The 11,142-nt window shown below is 50.1% G+C and overlaps 1 protein-coding gene across 1 annotated transcript in view; it reads left to right on the plus strand.

Moving 5' to 3' along the window:
- Positions 1-11,142, plus strand: part of ACAD8 (acyl-CoA dehydrogenase family member 8) — a 14,266-nt gene that overhangs the window by 348 nt on the left and 2,776 nt on the right. Inside the window, exons 2-10 of the mRNA XM_006776058.2 lie at positions 4,900-5,000; positions 5,423-5,592; positions 6,176-6,285; positions 6,968-7,044; positions 7,529-7,666; positions 8,903-9,038; positions 9,136-9,233; positions 9,547-9,699; positions 10,315-10,417. Of these exons, the coding sequence (XP_006776121.1) occupies positions 4,900-5,000; positions 5,423-5,592; positions 6,176-6,285; positions 6,968-7,044; positions 7,529-7,666; positions 8,903-9,038; positions 9,136-9,233; positions 9,547-9,699; positions 10,315-10,417 (1,086 nt within the window). The remainder of the gene's footprint in view (positions 1-4,899; positions 5,001-5,422; positions 5,593-6,175; positions 6,286-6,967; positions 7,045-7,528; positions 7,667-8,902; positions 9,039-9,135; positions 9,234-9,546; positions 9,700-10,314; positions 10,418-11,142) is intronic.

An 11,142-nucleotide genomic window follows, 5' to 3' on the forward strand; every position in this document is an offset into this window, starting at 1 on the left:
CCCGTCCGATCCACCTGGGTGGCCCCCGAGCGGACTTGGCGCCCTCGGACCTCCGTCAGCCTGTTGCGCCCCTCGGCCTCGCCTGCTACCTCTCCCGTACCCCCCACCCCCCTCCTCCTCGGGCAGACATGGTGGCGGAGCCGGCTCTGAACCGTGTGGTCCAGGCCTCACGGTTCCTGAGCCCCGTCCTTTCCGCCGCCCTCCGCACCGCCTGGAGCAGCGATTTTCCACGGGAATGTCTAAAACATGCAGGACCCGGACTGCTTAGTCACGGGCATTGACCTCTTTCTCCTTAGATTGCAGATAAAAAAGTGGTAACAGCCGACACAGCAATAGCCGTCGGTGTGAATAGATCCAAACTATACCTTTCTTTTGAGATTACACACACACATATATATATGGAGTGCGGCAGAGTTTTAGCAATTAGTTTATGTGCCATGAGATGAAAAAGGTTGAAAATCGCTGCTCTGGAGGCACGTGCAGATTCTTGGCTGACACAGTGTCTTCCTACCACGCGGGGTCCTCTGGCGCTAGATGGAGCTATGAAGTACCTTGCAGCGAATACAGCTCACTCCTCGCGGCTAATGCCGTTCCGTGGTTGTGCAGACCTTCCCTAAACTTGGCGTCGATCATCAACCCCTTGATATGTTTCGTAAGTTGACTTGGGAAATAGGTACACTAGCTCAGGGCTTTACATTTACCCTCACAACTCTGTTACCAGCCCTGCGTTTCGATAACGAGTGGGTGCTTAGACAGGTGCCGAAACCCGTGACTTTGGCGGTGGTGGTGTTTTTTGTTTTTAAATCGTAACAGGTCATAAAGGCAGTGAGAATGTAAAAAGCCTGATGCTGGTGGCAATAGACGGACAAGCGCTCTAGGTAATGCAAGATTTGCTAATCAGACGTTATACCTTGACATCGGTAGCTAGAAAACATTTTTACTGTCGACATTCCTAAAAGAAAAGGGAATATTGCAAGTGGGAAACGACCAGAGTTTACGGAGCTGAGTGTCTTCAGGGGTCAGGCAGGAGGGCGAGGAGCCAGGCTGACAGCAGCACCCAGCACCACTTTTTTTCCCTCTGAAACATACATTTTAAAATTTTAAATAAATGACACTTTTCTTTACAGCAGGAAAGTGCGAATCCCTTAGACCAGTGGTTCTCAATCTTCCTAATGCCGCAACCCTGTAATACAGTTCCTCATGTTGTGGTGACCCCCAATTGCATTGTTATAAATTGAACATAATTAAAGCATAGTGATTAATCACAAAACAATATGTAATTATATATGTGTTTTCCGATGGTCTTAGGCGACCCCTGTGAAAGGGTCGTTCGACCCCCAAAGGGGTCGCGACCCACAGGTTGAGAACCGCTGCATGAAGGACTAGGAGACTGTTTACCTCTCAATGTCCTAAACCACCTTCACAAGGTGCTGCCCTGGTCAGCACTAGAACTTGTTAAACAGCAGTGCTTCTCAACCTTGGCTGCAGTACCTTGGTTGCGGGCACATACCCAGTGGGGGTATGCAGGAAGCAGCTGATCGATGTATCTCTCACATCGATGTTTCTAACTATCCCTCTCCCTTCCTCTCTGTAAAAAAAATCAATAAAATATATATATTTTTAAAAAGATTCCCAGGTGATTCTAACGTGCAGTCAAGGTTGAGAACCACTGTTAAACAGGATTAACTCCTTGCCAGAGCAGACAGGGAGTAGTTCTGTCAACAAATAGGTTAAATATGGGGATTTCCAGAACCTTGTGGTATAACTTCAGCCAATGAGGTGCTTTTCCACATTCTTAAAGGAAATCGTCTTTTTTAAGTGGTAAAATAAGAGGACATTGCCCCGTCCATAGATCGTCCTGCATGTTAAAATATCAAATTCATGGAAGCGATCAACAAATGTTTCTCATTGCTTCACTGCATATTTTAATGTGAAAAATGATTTTTAAGAAAGCTGGTTTTATGATGTTTCAGTATATAAATATCATAAAATATATAAATATCATTTATCTAAAGTGTCCTCCTTTGGCAGGTACTATCATTTTACACACGAGGAAATTTATTTCATGTCTAGTGGAGCCCCTCGTTTTACGCTGTGATAACAGGTTCGAGCTGCACCGGACTTACGGACGTTGCAGGGTTAATCATTTCAGAACCAGAGCACATGTGACTAATTCCTTGTCCGGTGCTGCACCTTCCCACAGCAAGGTTCTTTGGACACCAAGATTCTCGAATAGGATATTGATTCTGTACTGTGGGTGCATTTAAAGATTCATATTATTGGGAGTTTTTGTTTGTGTGTTTTCACCCCTTATTGTACTTCAGTTACTGGACAGTGAAGGCTTTCCTTGTCTCATTTGGACTCTTTTTCCACTTGGCTTTACCATTTTAGCATGTGTGTGTGTGCGTGCGTGTGCGTGTGTGCGTGCGTGTGTGTGTGTGTGTGTGTGTGTGTACATGCTGGCTTCTTGAACTCTGCCAGTAACTCCAGCCAACATCACGGGGTGTTTGCTTTGTTTTTATGGTGTGTTTTCTGGGACCGTAGGTATTGTTCACTAGTAACCATGCTTTCGTGTGCGCAGTTGGCTTTTTAATTGACTTCTTCCACTTTTTTCCCCCCTTCAAGTAATGCTCTCCTTTCGTTAGCATCCCTTTAGCTAACATGGACTGTTTGGTCATCTTAAAAAATGTGACTATGTTGTATTTACTTATACATACGACTTGCATACACCTGTTCCCTATTTTTTACTTAGCTTGTCATTTAAATCTAGTTTTTCCTCGAACTACTTGTTTTACTCTGTCAAATAATAATGACTGTCAACGTTTATGGAGCCCTTGCTGGGACCGAAATTCCATAGCACGTCTCTTTACCTAGCGAGATGCTTGCACTGTTACCATTTATGTGTGAGCGGCCCATATTCACCTTGGTGACCCCAGCACTGTCCCGGTAGCCAGTCCGCAAATCCTCTTTGGGGAATGGTCTTTGAGCGATACCTTCAGGGCATTTCTGCAGGACTGTGCAGATAAGCGACCCGACTCCCAGTTGGGAATTCATGATTTTATCCCTAAGGCCGTTCCTGCGGAAAACACCTACCATAAGGTTTCTGCTCCGGGCTTCTCAAGGCTGCCGAATCCTTAATCCTCACAGTGACTCATTTCTGAGTTTCCCTTTTAACGAGAGTCGTGGGACAGACAGACGGCTTCCGCCTGCCTCACATGGGAGGTGCCCAGCACTGCCCCAGAGGAACTCTGCCACCCGGACATGCTCCCTGCCGGAAGGGCTGTGCGTTGGTGTTAGGCACTGAAGTATTTATTTTGTTTGTTTCTGTTAATCCTCACCTGAGGTTATTTTTCCAGGGGGAGAGAGTGGGAAAGACAGAAAGAAACATCGATGTGTTTAAAACACATCGACTGGTTTGCACCGGCCCCTACCAGGAGCCTGCAACCTACGTACGTGTCCTTGACCGGAATCCAACCTGGAGCCCTTCGGTCCGCAGGCTGACGCTCTATCCACTGAGTCAAACCGGCTAGGGCGGCACTGAAGTCAGTTTAATTTTAAAGTCTGCACTACCTTGCCAAACAGGAAACGTATTTTAGATCTTACTTCACTAGCTGGTTGACTTGCAAGCTCTGCTTTCCAAGTCACTCCTCTGTCTCACTCAGTGCAGTTTTCTAAAAAGTTGTGAAAAATACATAGTGTTCATGTCATGAGGGGAACTGACGGGCTAAGAAAAACTTGTAATCATATTGTAAATGGAATAGTCGCTGTTTTAAGCAAGCAGACGCAGCTATCTTCCTCCCGGAGGGCACCCCCCCTGATGAACTACACGGGCTGCAGGCTTCCGCGCGGTGTTTAGGCTCTTCAGAAACTTCTCCCGTTGGTGCTGCTCAGCTATTCATCGTCCTTAGCTTCTAAGTATCTTAGAGCTAGAAGTGCAGGAGTTACTGAGTCACAGCACCGATAGTTAGGCTAGAGAGTGTTCTGAGAATCTCCAGTCCATGGGTGAAAACAGATTTAGTAAGGCCTTAGCCATGCTTTCAGCACTGGAACACTTTCATCAACACCTCTCAGTGAGCGACCTTGTCCTAATTTGCAACGTTAGCCAAAGTATACAGCTTTTTCTTTCCCAATTGATCTTTTAAAGTGAATTTCGGTACAGATGGACAGCTATGGACAGGTACCAGCATACATAGATAGGGCAGGGTTTTCCCAGGACACTAACACAGAACAGGTAGGAGGACATCCTAAAGGAAAAATATGTTTGCCGTGATTTGAGGGTCAGTGTGTGTTTATTATTATTTCAACTTGAGGTCTGGTGCACAAAATTTGTGCATTCACGGGGGTCCCCCAGCTCGGCCTGCACCCTCTCGCAGTCCAGGAGCCCTTGGAGAATGTCTGCCTGCCATGGAGGCGGGAGAGGCTCCCACCACCACCGCCGAGCTCACCAACTGTGAGCCTGGCTTCTGGCTGAGCAGCATGCCCCCGTGGGAGCACACTGACCACCAGGGGGCAGCTCCTGCATTGAGCGTCTGCCCCCTGGTGATCAGTGCGCATCATAGCAACCGGTCATTCCGCCATTCAGTCAATTTGCATATTAGCCTTTTATTATATAGGATGTGGAATTTATGAGGAGGAAGAGATAAGAGTATTGAAAGAATAAACTGGTAGGTAAATAAAGTCAGCTGATCCACTTGGGAGTAAGGGAAGAAGGAGAAAGGTGACACTACACCCACAGAACTGGGTGATGGTGGGTGAGGTCTGTCTTTGGGCGTTAAGGGAAGGACTGTGTATGGGAAATGCTGTAGCAAGTCCACTGTCCCACCTTTCTGGTGACCCTTGTTAGCGGTCCTCTTCCCGGACCCCTGTTCTGGAACTGCATGTGTGCAATCTTGCCCACAGCTTCCATTGGACTAAATGAAGAACAGAAAGGATATCAGAAAGTGGCCTTTGACTTTGCAGCCCGGGAGATGGCTCCCCATATGGCAGAGTGGGACCAGAAGGTAGGAGTTTTCCTTATGGCCCGATGTTCCAACAGTTGCCTTTTCTTCCTCTGCTTGTAGTCCTAAGCGTTAGGTGTTTAATCTCCACCTATGCGTGTGAGTGCTGGTAACGACGTGATTCCTTCCCTCGAGGCACCCTCCTCATCTTGCGGATACCTGTTTTGTTTTGTCCAGTTTACACTGTGCAAAGATTCAGACCACTTCTAAAATCAAGGCAGCTGTAGATAATGAAAGAAACGTTAACGCCGGGAAACCGGTTCCCCCAGAAGGCATGTTAGCTGATACCCCTGCAGAGATGACAGATGGGCATACTAAGTGGAGAGAATCCCCCCGACTCAAACATCTTAACCCCTCCGTGAGCCCTCTAAAGAAAAGTCCACCCGTGGCTCACTCCCTGCGGACCCCCACTCTCTCGTACACAGGAACTGTTCCCTGTGGACATGATGCGGAAGGCAGCCCAGCTAGGCTTTGGTGGGGTCTACGTACGCACGGACGTCGGTGGGTCAGGACTGTCCCGGCTCGATGCCTCTGTCATCTTTGAAGCCTTGGCGACGGGCTGCACCAGCACCACCGCCTACATCAGCATCCACAAGTGAGAGCTGCCCCTGAAAAGCACAGTGAGGTCTCACCCGGGTTGACTCGGAAGTTTCCGATGAACAGGGAGAAGGTTTATCTTTTCAGAACTAGACGGTGAAAGTTCTTCTTTCACAGGAGGTCTTCTGCTGCCTGCCAGCCTCTCGTCTGTTATCTTGTATGTTCTCAGAGAGTCGGGCCTCCTGCTTTCCCCATGGCCTAGGTGGAGAGGGGCCACACACCCATCCGGGCCCCGCTCCCCTGTTCCTCAGCCCCCAGAGGAAACCTCCAGGACTCTGGGAAAGTACAGAAAGCTCTGAATTCTAAGGAGCTCTGTTAGCCTAATTAGAAGCAGCGTGAATATCCAAGTAAGAAATTCTTAGCCTTGGTTGTCTCTGGGCAAGGCAAGTTCCAGGAATAGGTTCCTAATCCAGGCCTTTCCCTTAAAGTCGAATTGCCTCAATTGTGACTTTTCCCTTCTCACTCTCTCTTCTGCTTCTGTCTCCCTTCCTGCCTTTGTTCCCTTTCCCCCTCCCCTGCCCCCTCCATTTCCTTTTCCATCTTTATCTCTGAATGTCTTCCCTTCTCGCTGTGCCTGTCAGCATGTGTGTCTGGATGATCGATACCTTTGGCAGTGAAGAACAGAGGCACCGGTTTTGCCCACCACTCTGCACCATGGAGAAGTTTGCTTCCTACTGCCTCACTGAGCCAGGTGGGTTTGCCGGTCTACAGGTGAGATGGCACTCAAGTACGGTCACTGAGCACTCCCCGTGGTCGGCAAACTGCGGCTCGCGAGCCACATGCGGCTCTTTGGCCCCTTGAGTGTGGCTCTTCCTAAGCCTTAGGAGTACCCTAATGAAGTTAATAAAATTTACCTACCTATATAATTTAAGTTTAAAAAATTTGGCTCTCAAAAGAAATTTCCATCGTCGTACTGTTGATATTTGGCTCTGTTGACTACTGAGTTTGCCGACCACTGCCTTAGCCCATTGATACACAGAACCCGGTACTTGCTAAGAGGAACAGATTGTCATGACTTGATGTTACAGACTAAGAAGCCTCGAGGGCACAGTTTCTCCAGGCTCCTTCTAGGACGGCGGTCGCCAACCGGTGGTCCGAGGACCACTGGTGGTCCGTGAGGTCTGAAAGGTTGGCGACCGCTGCTCTAGGAGGCTCACTGTAAGCTAGTGAGATGAAGATGGACACAGTCTGATTGTACATGCAGTTTTTACCCAGCACAGAGAGTTCCTTCGGCCATCTGGATTTTAAAGGACCAAACGCTAAGTTTGTTTATATGGGAAGGTTTCCTAGGAGATGGGAACAGGCTGGAGCCCCCTTCCCTTCACTGACTTTCTCCGCGCCACCCTCTGCTTTCTCTCCGATCCCTGCCTTAGGAAGTGGGAGCGATGCTGCCTCCCTTTTGACCTCAGCTAAACGGCAAGGAGATCATTACGTCCTCAATGGCTCCAAGGTACCAGCATGTTCTCCTCCCAGAACCACTTGAGATTGTTCCCATCTTCTTGCTGACAGCGCCTGGATCCTTGCTGTCTGCCAGTTGATATTCCCATAGGATTTTCACATGTTGGGAAGAGAGCCTCTGACCCGCTTCCCTTTATTCGCCTTCCCTGTTTCTCTCTTCTGGTCTGGTTCCAGGTCATTTCATTCATTTTTGTCTGTGCTTCTTACAGTCTCATCAGCTGGATCCCTGCTTTGCCAGTCAGTGCAGTTTCTTTTTTGCCCCTTCTTATATCTGTGCCATTGTACCTCTTAGCGCAAGTATGTCAAACTCACGGCTGGCGGGCCGCATTAAACAAGGCCTGTGGCCCACTAGCCACGAGTTTGACATCTTGTCTTCGTGTCCTGTGGTCGGGAGGCCCCCAGGTGTTTTCCCGGATGGCGGGCTCTGAGAACCCAGGCGTCCTTGATACCTGTGCATACCCCCTGCCACCCCACAGGCCTTCATCAGTGGTGGAGGGGAGTCGGACATCTATGTGGTCATGTGCCGAACGGGAGGACCAGGCCCCAAAGGCATCTCGTGCATAGTGGTTGAGAAGGGGACCCCTGGCCTCAGCTTTGGCAAGAAGGAAAAAAAGGTAAGTGCCTGTTGACAAGAAGCGAGGCAAGCTATGAGACGCCCCTGCCAGAGCACGCTCCACTCTGTTTGACGAAGTAGCTTCTCGTGTTTTCCAGCTTGCCTCGGAGGCAGTTGCTTCTAGTAGAATTTTGCCGGGGACATATAAAATAGAATAAGGCACCGTCATCGAAACTCTAGGCCAGGGGTCCTCAAACTACGGCCCGCGGGCCACATGCAAATACAAATATTGTATTTGGTCCCGTTTTGTGTTTTTACTTCAAAATAAGATATGTGCAGTGTGCATAGGAATTTGTTCATAGTTTTTTTTTAAACTATAGTCCGGCCCTCCAACGGTCTGAGGGACAGTGAACTGGCCCCCTGTTTAAAAAGTTTGAGGACCCCTGGCCACTGGTGAAAGTGGCAGTTTGCCCGTCAGTCCACAGCTGCATGTTGCTTCAATGTGAGTGATTTCCCTGTCATCTCTCCTCTTGCCATTGTGGCCTGTATTTCTTATCCGGCTTCTGTTATCCCAAGAATATATACGTATGGAAGACCTGGAGTTGACTAGAAGTCTCGGGAATGATGTAGATGGGCCACTTTTCTTCTTTACGTAAAAATGAAGCCTAACTCATCGGAGATGACTGTGGGTATTTCAGCCGTGCTCACAGGGAGAGTATTCCCATGGTGCTTTGAGAAGACATTGCTAGGATTAAGAAAGCTCATTGCCACGCCGTGAATAGTGTAGCTGTAATTATGTAACTGTGGCTGGTAATTAGGGTGAGGCCCATTCAGATGTGTTAGGCCAGATGACTGGCACAGTCATGTACCTGCGATATGTACTGTTACGGTTAGTAGGACCTTTGGGGAGAAGTCAGGTAATGAGATAGCCCCTAAATAGTCTCCTGGGGACCCGAGCTGCTGACCTTTGCCCCTCCCTGCTCCATGGCCCTCTGTCCTGCCAGCACGTGTTTGGACTTGGCATATTTAAAACATTGTGCAGCTAAGACAGTGGTTCTCAAGCTTCTGGCCCTTGAAATACAGTTCCTCATGTTGTGACCCAACCATGAAATTATTTTCGTTGCTACATCATAACTGTAATGTTGCTACTGTTATGAATCGTCATGTAAATATCTGATATGCAGGATGGTCTTAGGCGACCCCTGTGAAAGGGTCGTTTGACCACCAAAGGGGTCCCGACCCACAGGTTGAGAACCCCTGAGCTCAGAGCTTTACACCAGCAACTGTGCGTTGCCAGGTGGGGTGGAACTCGCAGCCAACCCGCGCCGTCATCTTTGAAGACTGTGCTGTCCCTGCGGCCAACAGAATTGGGGACGAGGGGCAAGGCTTCCTTATCGCCATGAAAGGCCTGAATGGAGGGAGGATCAATGTTGGTGAGACCTCGAAGGGAGAGGGCAGGGAGGGCAGCGGGCTGGGGCGGGCAGCACTGTCCTCCTGGCTGAGTCCAAGTGTCTGCACTTTCCTTCCTAGCTTCTTGCTCTGTTGGGGCTGCTCATGCTTCAGTCGTCCTCACCCGAGACCACCTCAATGTCCGGAAGCAGTTTGGAGCGCTCCTGGCGAGTAACCAGGTAACTGCCCGGTCCCAGCCCGAGACCTGGTCTGTGGCCCACGTTCTCTGGCAGAGAGTGGAATTCTGCCCGGTCTTAGCCAGAGCCTGCGCTCTCTGTCTATCAGTAGTTTTTTCCAGAGGCAGTAATGTCCGTGCAGGGCCAGTGCGGTGGACTGGACTCCAGGCAGTACATTTCCTCTGCAAGAGGCAGGAGGCTTGAGACTGCAAGTCACTCAGGAAAGGTGCCTCTTTGGAGATCCCACAGAGGCCCCAGATCAGGTGCTGCTGGAAGCCGCCTGCTCGACTGGTTCTCGTCTCCCCTCTTGCCCTAGTACCTGCAGTTCAAACTGGCTGATATGGCCACAAGGCTGGTGGCCTCGCGGCTGATGGTCCGCAGCGCGGCGGTGGCCCTGCAGGAGGAGCGGGAAGATGCGGTGGCCCTGTGTGCCATGGCCAAGCTCTTCGCTACAGACGAATGTTTCGCTGTAAGTGATGGCACACTCTGGCTCTCCTGTGAACCAGGGGCACCTGCTAGGTCCGCTCCTGGGATGCTGCAGGGATGCCTCGGGGCTTAAGGATGTAAGTTAACTTGGGACGGCCTGCAAGGGGCGCCCCAGCTGGCTTTTCACCTGCTCCAGGCCGCCACACAGGTTACTCGGTCACTGCCCCTTCGGTTGTGTGCTAGAGGAGACCTGCCTTCGGAAGAAGGTGCAGAGCAGCCCAGTGCCTCCTGCTCCGATGTGCTGTGTGTACAATGTCAGGGGCAAAGCCATTCCACACTGAGCCTGTGTTGTTGCCACTAGATGGCAACCTTAGCTTCATAGAATCCCAGCCGTGGCGGTTGCAGATGGCTCCTCCCTGCAAGCCAGGAAGCTGGGCCTCTGCTCTGCCTGTTGGGTGGGGACTGATCCGCTCAGCAGGTGGACGTCCCTTGTCTCTGACCACAGAGGGTGCAGCCCGCCCCCTTTCCTGCGTGGCTGGTTATCCGGAGGTGGTTCTTTGTAACATTAGTTCGCAGCAGATTGCGGGTGAGGGTGGAGAGAGAAGCCACTGGTTCCGGCTTCCTGGAGTAAAGATGCCTAATCTGTGTCCCCCTGCAGATCTGCAACCAGGCCTTGCAGATGCACGGAGGCTACGGCTACCTGAAGGACTATGCCGTCCAGCAGTACATGCGGGACTGCAGGGTCCATCAGATCCTGGAAGGTAAACCTCCTAGCGGCGGCTCTCTCCCTCCAGGGCACTCACAGGATCACCAGCCAGGCCCCGTCGGCAGCATCGTCCTGCCTGCCGCCTCCTGCCCTGCTCCAGGAGGGCCTGTGCTGCCCCCAGAGGGCCCCAGCCTGGGTGTTGCTTCTCTTCTCGTCTTTTTCTTTGTAAATTTTAGAGAAGGCTTAACCTGAGGTGATACATGAGAAAACATGTTGAAAACTCTAGCAGCGACTATTCTTGACTGTGGTCAAGTAAGTGCTTGGTCCTCAGGAATTCCTAGACTTCTGGACAGATTAAAAGGTCACATGGGAGCCAGTGTGACCACCCACTGCCTTTCCAGCTGGTGATCCGCCAGATGGTCTAAAGGACATTTCTGTCAATATTGCTACTGCGCTTCCCAGTGACATCGTCATGATATATGGGCATCTTCTTGGAAATCACACGTTCGGGTGGGAATTGTGTAAGGCTTACTTACATCAGGGGTCCTCAAACTACGGCCCGCGGGCCACATGCAGATACAAAGATTGTATTTGGTCCCGTTTTGTTTTTTTACTTCAAAATAAGATATGTGCAGTGTGCATAGGAATTTGTTCATAGTTTTTTTTTTTAAAGTATAGTCTGGCCCTCCAACGGTCTGAGGGACAGTGAACTGGCCCCTGTTTAAAAAGTTTGAGGACCCCTGGATAAAACAAAGACTGAGCTCTCTTCAGCAAGGACTC

The sequence above is a fragment of the Myotis davidii genome, unplaced genomic scaffold (assembly GCF_000327345.1).
Source record: "Myotis davidii unplaced genomic scaffold, ASM32734v1 scaffold809, whole genome shotgun sequence".
Taxonomy (NCBI): Eukaryota; Metazoa; Chordata; class Mammalia; order Chiroptera; family Vespertilionidae; genus Myotis; species Myotis davidii.